This window comes from Harpegnathos saltator, unplaced genomic scaffold (genome assembly GCF_003227715.2).
Source record: "Harpegnathos saltator strain DR-91 unplaced genomic scaffold, Hsal_v8.6 scaffold111, whole genome shotgun sequence".
Lineage (NCBI taxonomy): Eukaryota > Metazoa > Arthropoda > Insecta > Hymenoptera > Formicidae > Harpegnathos > Harpegnathos saltator.
This window is the reverse complement of record NW_020229886.1, coordinates 1,278,323-1,296,279: the sequence shown is the minus strand read 5'-3', so window position 1 is coordinate 1,296,279 and position 17,957 is coordinate 1,278,323. Positions and strand designations below refer to the sequence as shown.

Below are 17,957 nucleotides of genomic sequence, written 5' to 3'. Positions count from 1 at the left end.
GCATGGTTAACAACTACCGACTTTCTGAGGCTAGGTCCTTTTGTGGTTATCGATTACTCGCGTCAAAATGAGTCCGTCAAGAGTGCCACTGTGGATGTGCGCATAGAATTTGAGTGTAAGGAGAATATACCGGCGAATACTACCGCATATTGTCTCATCCTGCATGATCGTGTAGTTGAATACAGCCCGCTAACCAACATGGTGCGCAAACTTAACTAACATCAGAAAGTATGTACGAGAAAAGAATAATACATGCAACAAAGTGCTATAAACAACATTTCTCTCCCGGACGTGTCGAAGAATATTTCACCATGGATGTGCCGACTTTTGTGGATCTACAAAGGTACATGGTTGGAAAGAGATTTATTGTAAAAGAAGCGGCGATACTGAAGAATGAAACTATTCTTTCACACTACTTCTTCACGAGTCCGATGCCATGGCATCTGCTCACAAGATCAGACAAATCGAGAGCCTACTAGTTAACGGCTAATCATCATGGATTACGATGGGAAGATGGAACCGTCAAATGCTGCCGAGCTGAACATTTGATTACTACAGCTGTGATGGGTGATATGTATGGCGAGCTTGAAGATGTCGCATCTCAACTGGTGTATATAAAGGGGCATGAGAAACGGGAATGGTTGTTACACCTTCTGGATGACAATGTGAGAAGCAACGTGATCATTAGGACCGTGGACACCGATTACGATGACATGCCTTCTTTGCAAAAATTGAATAATACTTTTCGATGTAATAATCATATGAAAAATTGTGCCTTACAGAACGTACTAAACATTTTCAATTGATAGTCTTGGAGAGAATTGTACGACGCTTAATAAAACATTATTTCAAATGTACAGATGTTTCTTCCAACACGCTTATCCCCTTTCACCTCTTAGGATTTTATATGATAATTGTGTTTAATAAAAATACAGTTCTTTATTTGCGGTATGATGATTATTAGACGTTCGAGAGACGTCCGATGGACGTTCGAGAGACGTCCGATAGACATTCGATAGTAATCGCGGGGTCCAGGTTCGATAGTAATCGCGGGGCCCAGGTTCGACCCTACCTACACCGCCGCCATGTTTGTTCTTTTGACGTATGCGTGACGTCACGGTCGCCATCTTACCCGTAAATGTGACGTCTACTCATAGACTTCTATATACTACTAGACTGCTAATTCCCCGGTCAGAAGTGAAGCAAATTTTGGCGGCCATTGTTATCTGGCAATTTATATACCCTGTGCTCCGATAGTGAAGTAGTACGAATTAATTGGGTGCTTTTAATATATCTATTTAATAAAATTGTGGATAAAGTACAGAGAGTGTAATGGTAATATAATATATATATATATATAATATTAGTCATATATGTCAAAATGTTATATTTGTATAATATTATAATAGTAATGTAAAATAAAATACAAATTCGTATAATGCTTTGTGTTTATTATGTAAAAAATAATGAATACAATATACCCTATAACATATTACATTCCCTTAATATATATTCCATTCTATAATACATTCAATTTGCAAATAAATAAAACATTTATTATTCATTTGCGAAAAGAATTTGTTTTGTTAAACGATGTCGTTTACGAATAGGCATTATAATTTCATTAGTATAAAACTTTCCAAACGAAAATAGCCGAACTCGTAAATATGTTCGTACAATCGCAAATATTAATTTAATTTTATGTGGCACTTCAAATATGTTGACATTATTACATGTAAGATCATTGAATATCAATGTGTCAAGAGTATATCGCCTTTTTATGTATAAGATAATCTTTGTATCTAATTTGTGCACTTGTAATGTCTGGAAATTATTTGTTTCCAGTTGCAGTCGCTTTTCTGTTTCGGCAATAATTTTATATGTGCTTACAGAGGGAAATATTAATCCACCCTTGTCACACAAGTTTGCAAATGTAACATATTTCAATGGTAGACAATAATCATGTTCGATGAGTTGTAGAATAAGACATGTTACTCAACTCTCACAATTGATATGCCGCATTAACCGTTTTACAACGTAGCCACTAATATAATATAATATTTTGTCTTTCAAATCTGTGTGAAGTTGAATTGAAATATTGTTATTAAGTTTGTGGACTTCTTTTGTGGATTTATAGACGGATGTATATGATGAACGGTCCTCATCGTCGTCGGATGTATGGTATATGTTACGATTTCTTCATCCTTTGCGATTTCGTTTATATTCAATACATTCGACTTTTTCCATTTGATCGGATACATCGGATACATACAGATCCGATTGGATCACTATCAAACGAGATGCAATTTCCAGATTTTGCTGCAATAAGGCAATTATTCAATAATATCTGCCTCATATTGCATATTGAAATTGCATTACGTTCGGATTGTTATTCCAACCGAATCTACTGCGGATTTGAGCAAACAATAATTCAAGGTGGTCCTTCGAGAGTTTATATGTTAATAAATATTTAAATGATTAAGTTTCAGTAAATAGCGATTCTGCAATAGATATAACAGATTTAATTGTAACGGCGAATCCGTATATAAACATTTTTTTTGGGTCAGTATGTAGCAACTGTCCAGTACTATCGCGAAGCTGAAATAAGTACTGTATATTATCGTTCATTACTTGTTTCAGGAACATTAAATTATTAGGCTTCAAAGGTTCTTTAAAACCAGTACTGAACGGGCTACGAGAATTCAAGAAGTTAAATATTCTATCAATCGTTCGTAGGAATTGAATTGTTGCTTCACAGTCTATAAAATTAGAACACGATTCCATTTGTAAAAATTGCAATGCGTTTGCCACTGATGTACTTAAAGTTTGTGCGGCGTATTTTACTTTCATTTTATTGTTTTCCCACTCAATGCATCGCGAGCTGAGTTTATTTTTAAACTTTAACGTTATTTGTCTTTGTAAAGTATATACATTCACAATATGCTGCCATTTTATCGAACCTATGCTGCTCTGAGGCACTTGCAAACCAGCTAAAGCATTTCTTGCTAACTTTAATATGTGACACGCATCAAATATTGCATGCACATTATAATCCGCGGTTGGATGTTTAAAATAACATTTCATCTTCTCATAAGAAGCATTAATATCACACCCTAACAGTTGAAACATACTATTATTCATACTACAACCATCACACGTTACTGACCATATGAACAGCATTCCCGTAAACGCAATATCCAACATAACAGTTCTTTTCATTATTCCATATTATTTGCTTTCGAATTGCCATGCCATCGAGGACAAGATTGCAGTCTCGGTCTTTGAATGACAATTTACTCAACTGGACAAACACGTTATGTTGAAATCCCGGCTCTGCATTAACAGACGATATCCAATTCCTTAGTGATGATGGATGAGGCAGCTTCAAAATTCTTCTGCAATTAATTTGTAATAGTTGTATTACATGACGCGTGAAAATATATACATTATATATTAACTGTTACACAAGCAGAAATGAAAGTGAAAGTAGGAAACATGCACATGCAAACCTGCAGAACATATAGGCTTTTGAGGAGGTATAATGTAAAGAAAGAGTAAACTCTTTTATTTCATTAGAATACCGCTGACCCTTTGGCTGACGATTTTTGTTTCGGGCTTCATTTGTAAATAATTCCAGAGGAATTCCTTCTAATTGATTCTTTAATATCAGGTACTGATCTTGCTTAATTAACTTTTGTTCCTTTATAGTTTTAAGTAACATTGCCATATTTTTTATTTTAATATCGCGTCTTCTTAGTTTTTGTTTTAAAATTTTTACTTTATGCGACAGTTTTGTCATATGTGTAGTAAGGGACTTTGTTTTCAGCTTCTCTTGTGAGTTGCCGAATTCTGCGTAACACATTGATTCTGTTCAGGAGTTTGTTGTGTATTTGAGCACGCAGCAGTTTCGCAATCGTTAACACTTTGTTCCAATGCAGCTAATGCATGTACATTAGCTTTTACAACCTATCAAAACATTTTAAATCATTACTCATATATCATTAACATTTTTCTTTAATTCTCATATTAACTAACTTTATTTACATTTAATGGCCGTTCTTCAATATTTTCTTTATTATTATCGATATCCAAGGCCCCAATAACCGACTAACATGCAAGTGATGGAACTGCCTCTGGTTTTAGCCGTCGTGTGTATCCCATGCTATGTATTACATCAGAATTTTTGAAATGCAAGCTGCATATTGTATTTTTTGCTGTCGGTATCCACTTTTCTCTTCCAACTGCTGTTTTCCACAATTGCAGTCGCTGTTTATCTTTCTTTGGAAATCTGGAAACATACAATTGTATAATCTATCATATTTTTCTCATAACTCCATCACATTGTTACAATCAATTATATGTCTTACTATTGGGTGAGTGCAAAAGTTCGTGCGGAGTTTGTGAGTAAAAGTCACACAGTGATTAGGCAAACAAAAATCTTTATTCAATCAATGATATATTCTCCATCGTTTTCTATAATCTTTTCCCAACGTTCTGGCAGCATACGGATGCCTCGATCATAAAAACTGCGCAGTTTAGATTCGAAGAACGAAGAGACGCCGTTTTTTAAGGCCTCCAAAGAGTCAAAGTTCTTTCCATTTAAATAATTTTGCAATGACCGGAACAAGTGATAGTCAGATGGTGCGATATCAGGAGAATACGGTGGATGCATTAAGACATCCCATTTCAGGCTCTTCAGTTTGCGCAGCGTCTTTTTCGAAACGTGTGGTCTGGCGTTGTCGTGATGAAAGACGACTCCCTTGCGATTTGACAAAATCGGACGTTTCTCTTTTATTTCTCGATTCAGATTGGTTAATTGGCGACAGTACTTGTCCGAATCAATCGTTTCGCCAGCGGGGAGAAGCTCGAAATAGATTATGCCCTTGCAATCCCACCAAACAGAGAGCATCACCTTCATCGGGTGCAAACTGGCCTTTGGCATTGCGTCACCATGCTCACCTGATTGTTTCCATGTCCGTTTGCGCTGAACATTGTTGTAGAGGACCCATTTCTGATCGCCCGTCACTAGTCGATCCAAAAACGACTCGTTATTGAGCCGCCCGAGTAAAGAAACGGCTGCAGAAATTCGCTTGATTTTGTTCTTCTCGGTCAGCAAATGGGGCACCCATATATCGAGCTTCAAATCGAATCCCATCTTTTTTAAACGCCGAAAAGCGGTTGATCGGTCAACGTTTAGTGCTGTAGCAACTTCTTCTGTTGAAATTCGCGGATTATTGAGCACTAAAGTACGCAAAACATCGTCATCAATGTCAGCGACTGCAATTGTGGAAAACAGCAGTTGGAAGAGAAAAGTGGATACCGACAGCAAAAAATACAATATGCAGCTTGCATTTCAAAAATTCTGATGTAATACATAGCATGGGATACACACGACGGCTAAAACCAGAGACAGTTCCATCACACTAAAGTACGCAAAACATCGTCATCAATGTCAGAAGGTCGACCAGAGCGTGGCTCGTCGACGTCGGCTTCAAGGTTAAATTCTCCGCGCCGAAATTTAGCAAACCATTTTTCCACAGTTCGTTTAGCTGGTGCTTCATCCTGATAAACATCCTGAATGTTTTTTACGGCTGCGGCAACGTTTATTCCCTTCCGAAACTCGTAAAGCATAACGTACATGCCGTAAATGCACCTTATCGATACTCATTTTTAAAGTGATATTTCTCGAAGCAGTTTGTATGAAAACAAATGATTTTTTTTTAATAACAACTGAAGACGTCACCTTTCCAACGTTATATAATATGTAGATGGAAGTATTAATGACAACACTTTACGACGCTTATAACTCCATCTATTGAAACTCCGCACGAACTTTTGCACTCACCCAATACATATCTGTTATAATTTTATCTATCATTACTAATATATGCAGCACTTTATATGTATTTATATAAACATGGAATATGAGGTTAATTGACATTTTTGTATTGTCGCCATCGCATCTCTTCATAATTTTATTAATTGATATAACTTATTGACTTACTGAAAGAAATGTATTCCTGATTGTCTTGTACACCGGCTTTTGCAGCCTTTAACGCTGCAGGATATTGGCATCTTGATAAGATTTTATTTCACATCACTTATACAGTAAAGTCACTTCTTTTCAAATTGGTCACCCGTATTGTACATGTACAATGTCATACAATGTTATTTGCCCAGATAAAGATGGCCGCCACTATCCCTACCACGTTAAAATTATGGCACACTTTTCCAATAGACAAATCGACCAAAGTTAGCAGTCTAGTAGTATATAGAAGTCTGTGCGTCTACTAGCAATAGGCGACGGTGGTCTAGGAGGTTGGAGCGTTCGATAGTAGCCGCAGGACCCAGGTTCGAGTCTAGTACACCCGGCCCGTTTTTCTCTGGACATGTGTGTGACGTCACGGCCGCCATCTTACCTGTAAACGTGACGTCTACTAGCAATAGGCGATGTGGTTTAGAAGGTTCGAGCGTTCGGAGATAGCAACCGCGGGGCTCAGGTTCGAGCTTACCTACATCCCGGCACGTTTTTTTTTCTCCGGACATGTGTGTGACGTTACAGCCGCCATCTCTTACCCATAAACGTGACGTCTACTAGCAATAGGCGATGTGATTTAGAAGGTTCGAGCGTTCGGGGATAGCAACCGCGGGGCTCAGGTTCGAGCTTACCTACATCCCGGCACGTTTTTTTTTCTCCGGACATGTGTGTGACGTTACAGCCGCCATCTTTTACCCATAAACGTGACGTCTACTAGCAATAGGAGACAGTGGTCTACGAGGTTCGAGCGTTCGATGGCAACCACGGGGCCCAGGTTCGAGTCTAACAACACCCGGCCCGTTTTTCTCCGGACATGTGCGTGACGTCACGACCGCCCGCCATCTTGCCCATAGAATCAAACAATTCTGGGGAGGAGGGAGGGTATCAATAAAGAGGGGGTATCAATAGGGGGTATAAATAAATAGGGGGGGGTATTAATTATAATATTTCATTAAAAAGGTCAGGTTCGAAAAGATTTCATTAAAAAGGTCAGGTTCAAAAAGATTTCATTAAAAAGGTCAGATTCAAAAAGATTTCATTAAAAAGGTCAGGTTCAAAAAGATTTCATTAAAAAAGGTCCGGTTTTTAAAAATTCATTTTAAAAAGTGGATTAGAGTGTTGTTTAATTGCTTGTTTAATGGCTGTTGTTTAATTGCTTGTTTAATCCCTTGTTTAATTACTACCGCGTCGTCCAGAAACGTTAGATTGAAGATAGCGCGCAGATGAAATGCGCAGAAACCAATTATCACGGCCGTTGAGCCCTGACAGTACGACATAGGCGCGAACAAACAGCAACTGCGTCCGGGTTTCGCCGCGTTCTTCTTGCACAGATCCACGTCCGAGCGGTAATTTGCCACACGGGCGAGACGAACTCGTCAGCCCTCGCGAGCCCTGTCAGTCCTGCAGCTTCGATGGTTGCGCAGAACGAGACGCTTCGGCGTCGGTGTCCGCCGGTGACATGTCCACGTCGTCCATCGCTTCGAACGCCTCGTGCTCCGGCCGAGATTCGTCGAAGCGTACCTGGGGCTCTATTCTTGAACTACTTGCGTATACGTAAGTGGCAAGTTTCGACTAATCGCAATGGAAAATCCCTAGAACCGTATTCTTGACAGTCGCAAGTGAAACGTATACGCAAATTACCATTCGCAATGCAACGAATGGGTAATACCATCCGTTTCTCTCGAAACGTATATGATACGCTATGTAAAGTACAGAAAGTGGAGTATAAGAGTACGCATAGAAAAGAATAAAATAAAATAAAATAAAATAAAATAAAATAACATATAAATTTCACTTTATTTTAATTACAGAGTAAAACTGTGTAACTAATGGATTTAGATGATGTAATAGTAAACATACCAGTTATAAATGTGTTAGAACATGCTGAAATAATGGAAGAGCCAAGAAGATTTTTCCATATTAGGGATGATCCTTTTGACTTAACCAATGAACAATTCACACAATTGTTCCGCTTAAGCAAAAATGCAGCAAGATACGTTATCGATCTTGTTGAACCATATTTATTTCCACAAATAAGGATATCCGTACTCGATTCTACAACTAAAGCAATTATTATATAAAATTTATAACATACTTCCCTCTGCCAACACTATATGTGACAAACATGTCATTAGATATTAATATATTGTAGCGATGTGCTTATAATCACCTATAGAAATTTATACTGACTATAATAAATTAGGCAATAATTAATTATTGCTGCTTAGTAAGTTTATCTTACTTATATGAGTAATAAAATTACTCAGTAACAGTGATTTATATCACTGGCTAATTTATTACAATCAGTATTAAATTTCTGTAAGAAATATTCTTCCCACTCCTGCATACATAGGATATATACGTGATGCGCATTAACTATAAATAAAAGAATGTTATTTTGTATAGATTATGACAGCATTAAGATTTTTTGCTAGTGGTTCCTACCAGATGGACATTGGAAAAAATATTTATATGGCTAGCAGTCAAGCAACAGTGTCCCGTTGTATTCATGAAATAATAAATGCATTAACAAGGCCAGAAATTATGAACCAATGGATTAAATTTCCCAGTACCCAGAAATGAATGAATTGCGAACACAGTAAATATAAAAATTTCTTATATAAAACAAATATGAAATATTTATATAATTAATGTATATTAATATATTATACTATAATATACTCTTGTGTAAATTTATATAATTTATTACTTTTTTTATTTCAGGTTCTACAGAAGATTTGAGTTTCCTGGTACTATAGGATGTATCGACTGCACACATATTGCCATTTTTCCTCCGACAGGAAATAATAATCCTGAACATATTTATGTAAATAGAAAAGGATATCATTCAATAAATACTCAACTGGTAAGTAAAGTTGATTAATTTTAATATTAACTTATATATATACTTACACAAATATCAGTGAGCAGATCAATAACTGGAAAGATAAAATTACTGTATGTTATGATTGTACATTGCACTTTATTACAGATCTGTGATTGGCGGTTAAATATAATGAATATTAATGCACGTTATCCAGGTAGTACTCACGATATGTACATTTGGAATAATTCAAATGCAAAAAATGCGATGGTCCATTTATATAGACGACATCCGGATAGTAATTTTCATTTACTAGGTAAAATACACAAGTAAAGTTAAAAATAATAAGGTAAAAAAATATTAAATTCTTACATTAAAATGTTTTTGATTGTAGGTGACTCAGGATATTCTTTAAGGCCCTGGATGATGACTCCAATAACAGACGCAGCAGCAAATAGTCCAGAAGAATTATATAATAAAAAACAAATGAGATGCCGTTCGCTGATAGAACAATGCAATGGACTTAAAAATGCGCTTTAGATGCCTGTTAAAGCATAGAGTATTACACTACTCTCCACCAACAGCATCAAAAATTATATACACATGTGCTGTATTACATAATATATGTATAAACGAAAATGTGCCAATGCCATTGGAATTGGATGATGATGAATTAGATTTTGGAATTAATATAAATGAAAATAACATTGAAAATGAAGAAGATAACGCACCTGAAAGGAATATTCGCAGAATTGATCCAGACTTAGCGGCTGGTAGATTAAAGCAACGACAAATGATAATACCAGGTCTGTAAATATGAAACCGGAATTGGCCCATAGATGGTCCTAGCTGTCAATGTAGTTACCGTCAAACCGCGTCATTGGCGCCATTTCCATTTGTTGACATCTGACAAAGATTTTCAACTCACAACAATACAAGTTTCATACAACAGCATAGTTTCTAATAGCGCTGAATATGTTGAATTTTGTGCCTGGAAGCTACAATTTGCGGACAGCATTGATTTTCTGTTACCATTTGAAGAAAACTGCTGCAGAATCGCATCGAATGCTTGTCGAAGCTTACGGTGCGCATGCTCTTGGTAAATCACAGTGCTTTGAGTGGTTTAAAAAATTCAAACGTGGCGATTTTTACGTGAGAAACGAAGAACGTGGAAGACCACCGAAAAAGTTTGAAGACAGCGAATTGTAAGCATTGTTGGATGAGGATGACGCTCAAACGCAACAACTCGCGGATCAATTAAATGTGATACGAAAAGCCGTCTCCACACGTTTGAAAGCCATGGAAAAGATCTAGAAGATGGGAAAATGGGTTCCACATGAACTGAATGAAAGACAGTAGGAAAACCGAAAAACCACTTGCGAAATGCTGCCCGCCAGGTACAAAAGAAAGTCATTTCTCCATCGAATTGTGACTGGCGATGAAAAGTGGATATATTTTGAGAATCCTAAGCGTAAAAGATCATGGGTAACTCCAGGCGAACCATCGACATCGACTGCAAGGCCAAATCGCTATGGACGGAAGACAATGCTCTGTGTTTGGTGGGATCAGAAGGGTGTGATTTATTATGAGCTGCTAAAACCTAGCGAAACCGTTAATACTGAACGCTACCGACAACAAATGATCGATTTGAATCAAGCTTTGCGTGAAAAACGACCAGAATATCAAAAAAGGCAACACAAAGTGATTTTGCTTCATGATAATGCACCATCACACACAGCAAAACTGGTCAAGGAAACGATTGAGGCGTTTAGTTGGGAAATACTTTCGTATACGGCTTACTCGCCAGACTTGGCTCCGTCCAATTACTACTTATTTACATCGATGGGACACGCACTTGCTGAGCAGCGCTTCACTTCTTACGAAAATATACGAAAATGGCTCGATGACTGGTTTGCTTCAAAAGAGCAACAATTTTTTTGGCGTGGCATCCACAAATTGTCAGACAGGTGGGAAAAATGTATAGCTAGCGATGGGCAATACTTCGAATAAAATATTTTTTATCATTTTCATACAATAAACGTGTATTTTCTATACAAAAATTCCGGTTTCATATTTACATACCTGGTAAATTACTTTTCTTAATTATTTAAAGAACGTATAAAAATAAACATTGTTTCGCTCCCAAATTTATTTATTTTTACAATTTGAAATACAAATAAAAGTTGTATAACATAAAATAAATTGTTTGGTTATTTTTTATATCACATATATTATATTTTTAACATTTACTAATTATTAAATAAAGACAATGACGATAAGATCAAAGTAATTAAATTTATAATATCAACAGTAATCTGCCATTAATGAAATATTAAGTTCTGTACATAAATTATACGTTAATACAATTTGTATACGTTGATATAGTTATATTAACTCAATGTGTCATCGTGTAATTTGTCTAATGGACATATTTGTTTAGTAATTGATGACCGCTAATTTTATAAATCCAGTAGTTTTCTTTCAATATATATAAAAATAAAATAACATTTCTATATGAGATAAACTGTAAACACAAAAGGAATATTTTTTGTATGTAAATACTTAATTTATGCAATAAACATTTATTTGGTAGTCAATGACTACTCATTATACAGGGTGTCTCAGAGCTTTGGGACACGAACTCCGTAGGGATATAGAGCTAAGTGAGAGGAACAAAAGAGTCCTGTGCCATAATGTGAAAATCGTAATAGTTTTTTAATTATAACAGCGCAAAGTTAGGCGTTTTCCACGCCCATCGCGGCCTATAGACACTCCGCGGTAAGCTGTGTGCTTAGGGGCTGAGCGATAACGCAGCTCGCGCTGACCGTCGTGCGGCGTCAAAGCGCTAAGACGCCATCGCGAGTTCGTGTCCCAAAGTTCTGAGACACCCTGTATATATACCTTAAATGAAAAAAAAATTAAAATGCGTAACGCATAATAACATATTTTTCATTATATACGTTTGCTTTTAAACTCAATGGAAATGGATCATAAAGATCATTTATATTAATGTTTCTTTTTGATCCTGAAAATCTTACTTCGTAACCACGAACATATTCGTTAAATCCTATAGTAACTAAAATCTCACATTAGAATATCACTGTGGGCTCACATACAATTATAGCACCAATTGAACTAAATAATGGCCCAAATTCACTTTCGTCAATAATAACAATTAAATTCTCATGAAAACGAGTTCCTTTATAATTAATCCATTTACAAATTGTTAAATGACAATTTTTTTAATATTATCAGGTAAAGAAGCTAAAATCTGAGTCTTTTTCAATTGATTTATGTTTTTCATAGGCCAGTTGGAAAAGTTTGGAGAATAGGAGAAAAACTTAAAAATCTGTAACACATGTGCAATTGGTGCTTTACAGCAATTGTATAAGCTATATTTTTCTTATATAAACACTTGCAGAAGCCGCCTTTCTTAAAAAACTTACGTTTTGTTTCAAATTTGAAGCATGAACATTTACTTAAGTCCTGCTTTTTTCATAAAATTAGGATAATGATCAATTAAATGATCCTTTGGTTTTAAATAATCTTTTGTTCGTAATAAATATAACTTATTATATAACTTATAATATATTATATAACTTGTGATATTCGTTTACAAGTACTTGCAAAATATCAGGACAATTTTAGTGCATATTTTTGGCAAAAACAATGTCAAGGATCTCTCTAAAAGTCTATACAACAACCAAAAAGTATCACTTTTAGGAATCAGATCACCAATCAAAATGGCAATATTTTACAAAACATAATATTTGAGTAGCACTCATTTCTAATGTTAAGCTGTCCAGATATTTTTTAAAAATAAAAGGAAGTTCAGACGATTGATCTATAGGTTCATAATTAAATACATGTTGCGAGTGAGGGTCAAAAAGAGAGAGTCACTCAGATGCGAATGAAATGACAAAACAAACGTTTATTCTAACAACGAGATGGAACGCTCATCAATATCGCAGGTTTGATGAGCGAGCGCTAACAAGCTACATAAATCTCCATAGATCGGTGGAATCACTTTCCACGGAAACGCACGCGACGGTGAGAACGAGACGTTCGCAGAAATTCGTCTGGCCAACGCTTGCCGAGAGAAACGTTCCTCTCCAAAAACCCGAGCAGTCAGTCGGTTAGCACGTGCACATCGAACACAGGCTCAGGCGATTGGGCCATGTCGCTGACACTGCTGCGAAAATCTAACGTCAAGATCAGCTGTGTATACACAGAAAAATAAGACATTGTCATATCGCCGGCAAATGCCAAGTTTGGATACATGCGAGACTCACATGCACGCGAGGTAAACACGAATCGTAGAGTTAATCTCTCGGTAGAGCGTTGAACCCATCGAGCAGCGAAAATGCTGTGAGCGCATATCTCCGAAAAGATGCCGATGCGCTCAGACTGGAGCTTGATCAGAACATTGCCGCTCGCCTCATCAGAAGGGAATCTGATGAAGGGCTGTGCGCCTTCTCTCGCATGAGATGAAGCGCAGACGGTACCGTGCTCTCGACATTTTTCTCTCTTCGGAATGAAAATAAGATGCCGAACTCACGGCGTCCCGTCGCCACCTAGTACACCCTCCTTCTTTTATGGTTTACCAACGCACCTCAGGCGCTGGCGATTTAAATGACGTCCCCAGCTCGTTCGCATATGAACACGCAAGCGTCGCGGTCGAAGCCCGACGTAAACACGATAGCCGCTATGCTATAGAACGCAAAGAAAAGAAAAGGATTAACGCGCGATATGCGATTGTGCGGGGAGCACATCATGGATCCGAAATAAGAAAAAAGAAAAGAAAAAAAACGCCGCAATAAGAAAAAAGAAAAAAGGAAAGAAAACGTCGCAATAAGAAAAAAGAAAAAAGGAAAGAAAACGCCGCAGGAGCAAACGAAGGGACCACGAGGTGAAGGTTCCGCGGTCAGTCACTGCCCGAAGCCACTTCGCTTGGTCGTCTGAGGAAGATGAAGTCAGCAGTATAATTTTCCTGGTGGGCCGAGTGAGAGTGGTCGTCGCGGTCCGCACGGTGACGACGCGCACCTCGCCATCATCTCCGGGATGCACGACCATAAAGCGAGCGAGCGGTCACTTGCAGGGAGATGTGACTTCTGACCGCACTAGACACAGTTGGCCGACTCGAAGCCTAGGAGTCGCCCGGCACCACTTGCTGCGCTTGATCAGGCTGGTCAAATACTTCTGAGACCATCGTCGCCACAGGTGGTCTCGCATCTGCTGGAGTCATCGCCAGCGATCGAGCTGAGTTGTCGGAGCATCCTCCAACGACGGTTCAGCGATGGAGCATAGCGGAGCGCTAATGAGGAAGTGCCCAGGCGTAAGCGCTGCAAAGTCGTCCGGGTCATCCGTCAGCGCACGCAAGAGGCGCGAGTTGAGGCAAGCTTTGACTTGCTTAAGAAGCGTGGTCATTTCTTCAAATGTGAGTAAGGCGGTTCCAATCACGTGAAGCAAGTGGTGCTTCATTGACTTGACCGCCGCCTCCTACAGACCTCCGAAGTGAGATGCGCTGGGCGGGTTGAAATGCCAGCGCGTGCCTACGCTGGCGAGCCGATCCGCCATGACGCGCGCGGAGGGAGCTGACGCGCGGAAAAGAGCGCGTAGTTGGCTGTCTGCGCCCACAAAGTTGTCCCGCAGTCACTGTAGAGATCCGTGCAGACTCCACGCCTAGATGAGAATCGACGGTACGTTGCCAGGAAGACATTGGCGGAGTAGTCGGATACGACCTCCAGATGAACGGCCCTGGAAACGAAGCAGATGAACACCGCGATGAAAGCCTTAGACGCCAAGTAACCTCTCCCTCTAGCCGAGCGAAGCATGATAGGTCCGGCGTAATTGACCTCGGTCTTCATGAAGGGTCGATCGGGTGTGGCTCTGGCCTCTGGCAAGCTGCCCATGAGAGGCTGTGGAGAGGCCGCCCGCCATCTCACGCACGGGGCGCACCGGTGGATGAGCTGCTTCGTCAGGTGTCGCCCTCCCGGTACACAGTATCTTTGCCGTAGAGTGTCATGACCAATTGCACCCCTCCATGTAAGACTCGCTGATGTACAGCATCTATGATGAGCCTGGTAATGTGCGAGCGCATCGGCAAGATGATCAGGTGGCGCTCGTCGAAACACAGGAGCGCGTGCTTCAGCTGCCCGCCAACACGCAGGAGGCCCTCCGCGTCCCTGAAAGGCGTGAGCTTGGCGAGTGAACTTCGTGTGGACACCGGGTGCCCGGCCGCCAATGCGGTGATCTCGCTGGAGAAAGCCGACCGACTGCAGGTGTCTGACCCAAAGCAACTCAGCCTGGTAGAGCTCGTCCGGGGACAGGCTGAGAAGTGTTGCCCTTGACATCTCAGCTTCCAGCGCCTCATCCACGCCGATACTCGGAGCAGCCTGGTCAAAGCCGAGAACCGAACGAGCAGCTCCGACTCCACAGCTTCGGCCTCGGCAAGGTGGGCCGTCCTACGTCGCTCCGGCAAGTTGACGCTTTCCTCGAAGTCCGGCGAAGAGGGCTACTGGTGAGAACGCAGGAAGTCCGGCCCGCTTCACTACAACGGATGCGCCAAGAGATCATAGGGAGCGATGCCCCGAGAAGCGCAGTCGGCGGGGTTATAGCTCCCTGGCACGTGATGCCACTGAGCTTCTGGAAGAGTCCTCTGAATCTCCGCCACCCTGTTGGCCACGAAGATCGTCAATTGACACGGATGACCTCAAATCCAGCCCAGCGCCACCGTCGAGTCGGACCAGAGATGAACGACCGACGAGGGAATTTTGAGCACCTCTACCGCGTGCGCCGCTATTTTCACCAAGAAAGATGCGGCGCACAATTCCAGCCTCGGCAGCGAGATCTGTCGCAGGGGGGCCACCTTGGTCTTCGCAAGCAGCAGAGACACCCTGACGTCGGAGCTTTCGGACGTCTTTAAGTACAGCGCGGCTGCATACGCCCGCTCCGAGGCGTCCGAGAATCCATGGACCTCAACGGCGCCCCCAGGACGATCTAGACCCACCCAGCGAGGAATCCTCAGGCTGAGCAGCTGAGAAAGATCCTGGTCAAATGTTCTCCACGCAGCAACGTCATCGTCCGGCAAGCGTTCAACCCATCCCATGCGCCTGAGCCACGTCGTCTGGATGATGCACTTGGCTCGGATCGTTACGGGTGACATCCAACCCAGCGGATCAAACAGTTGCGCTGCCTGGGAGAGAATGTCGCACTTAGTTGTAGCGCTTTCTCCTCCAAGGCGAATGATGAAAGAGAAACTATCGCGACAAGGATCCCACTCCAGACCCAGAGTGGACTGAGTCGCATCGAGCGCCTGCAGCGTAAGCGGTCCTCCGGCGGTATGATGTTCTTCGGGAATGCCCTCCAGCAGTCGCTCGTTGTTGGCCGCCTACTTCTTCAAAGGGAAGCCATCGGCGCGGCAGATTCCCTTCAATTGTTCACGCACCAACATGGTCTCCGCCCCGGAGGATGCCCCGGTCAGGATGTCGTCTACGTAGACCTTCGTGCGCAGAACAGACGCACCCAGTGGAAAGCGGTCTCCCTCGTCAACGGCCAGCTGCTGAAGAGTCCGGATCGCGAGAAAGGGTGCGGACGCGAGGCCATACGTCACCGTATTCAGGCGGAACTGCAGTCCGCTCGTCGATCGCCACAGGATGCGTTGCAAGTCGCGGTCGTCCGGATACACCAAAATCTGGCGGTACATCTTCTCCACGTCGGTCGCGAACACGAACCGATGTCGGCGCCACGCAAGCAAAATGTCCGCGAGCCGTGGGAGTAGATTCGGGCCGATCATGAGCGTGCCATTTAACGAGTGCCCGTCGCGTGTGTACTGAGAACCATTGAATACGACGCGTAGTTTGTTTGTCGCCTCGCGCAAAACCCTGTGGTGAGGCAGGTAGCACAGCCGATCCTCAGTCACGTGCTCGTTTGGTGAGATGACCGACATGTGCCCGAGCGTCTCGAACTCTCGCATGAACTCCATGTACGAACGCTTGAATTGTTTGATCAAAGTACTAACTGTAGTAAATTTTTTATCGTACTTTGTATGAATATTATAAATACATGTTTGTAGAAAAAGGTTTACTTGTTCATATTCCTTAGGATTATTCAGCATATAGATTGTGAATACATTTGAGCGTTATGTCAATAGCTTTTATAGGAGTTTCGACTTTATAATGCTGATTGTCGACAATGACAAAACTGCGCCTTATATCTATTTCTGATGAGCCCGTAATAACAACCTGTGATTGCAATGTTAATTTGAAAGCGGACAATTTCTTTTTTTCGCAAATTTTTCTGTCTAAATCACCATATGTCTAACAATAAAAAGGAACATGAATCACATTATATTATAATAAATCATATTAGAATCGATATATACAGAGTGGCCTACGTCAAGTGTTACAAGTCCATAAGTGTTACAAGTCCACTTTAAAAATATTTATTAAATAAAAAAATTCTTCATAAGGAAGTTTCATGTATTCGAGAGGTCTCCCTAACTACATAAACGTAAAGTTGCCTCCGTTTCTCCTTTAAGATGGCGACGGCAGTAACTTTATAATCTTAAATGGAACCTGCTATAAGATGTTACATGTTTGGATTCTACGGGATAAAACAAGTAAGCTTTATCTGAAACATTTGTTCGAAAAATGCTTCTATCAAAAGTTATAAGCAATTTCATTCATGATTGAACTCCACTGACACAAAGTTGCGTTCGCGATACAACAAAAACAAAAAAGACCTTAGAGTATATATTTGATGTTACATGTGAGGTTGCAGACAAGATTGCTCGATGTATCACATACATACATTAACAAACGTTGAAAACAATTTGGCTACGTAAAAAAACTGAGGAAAGATTATTATACGACCCTGCAATTGCTGATTAATAGCCGTAAGTTACAGAAAACTTAAACTTTTTGCTTCTTAAAACTTTAAGTGCGTTTTTCTTGAAAGCAGTTTTTTGTTTTCAAATTGGCCCGCACGATAACTCAAAAACTACTTAACCAATGCGGTCTTTTGCAGACATCTAAATAAAAGCATTCTTTTCTGTATAAACCTATTTTGACTAAATAATTACATTAGACAATCCTT

General features: G+C 40.3%; 1 protein-coding gene and 1 pseudogene across 1 annotated transcript; one reads left to right on the top strand and one right to left on the bottom strand.

The window, feature by feature from the left end:
- The first annotated feature begins 7,902 nt into the window (after positions 1–7,902).
- On the top strand, positions 7,903–9,706 carry LOC105187574 (putative nuclease HARBI1; annotated as a pseudogene).
- Positions 9,707–15,573: 5,867 nt separating this feature from the next.
- LOC112589069 (uncharacterized) lies at positions 15,574–16,845 on the bottom strand. Its single transcript, XM_025300955.1, has 2 exons — positions 16,309–16,845; positions 15,574–16,251 (listed from the first exon to the last, which is right to left on the bottom strand). The coding sequence occupies exons 1-2, from the start codon at positions 16,843–16,845 to the stop codon at positions 15,574–15,576; spliced, it is 1,215 nt and encodes a 404-aa protein (XP_025156740.1).
- Positions 16,846–17,957: the final 1,112 nt, after the last annotated feature.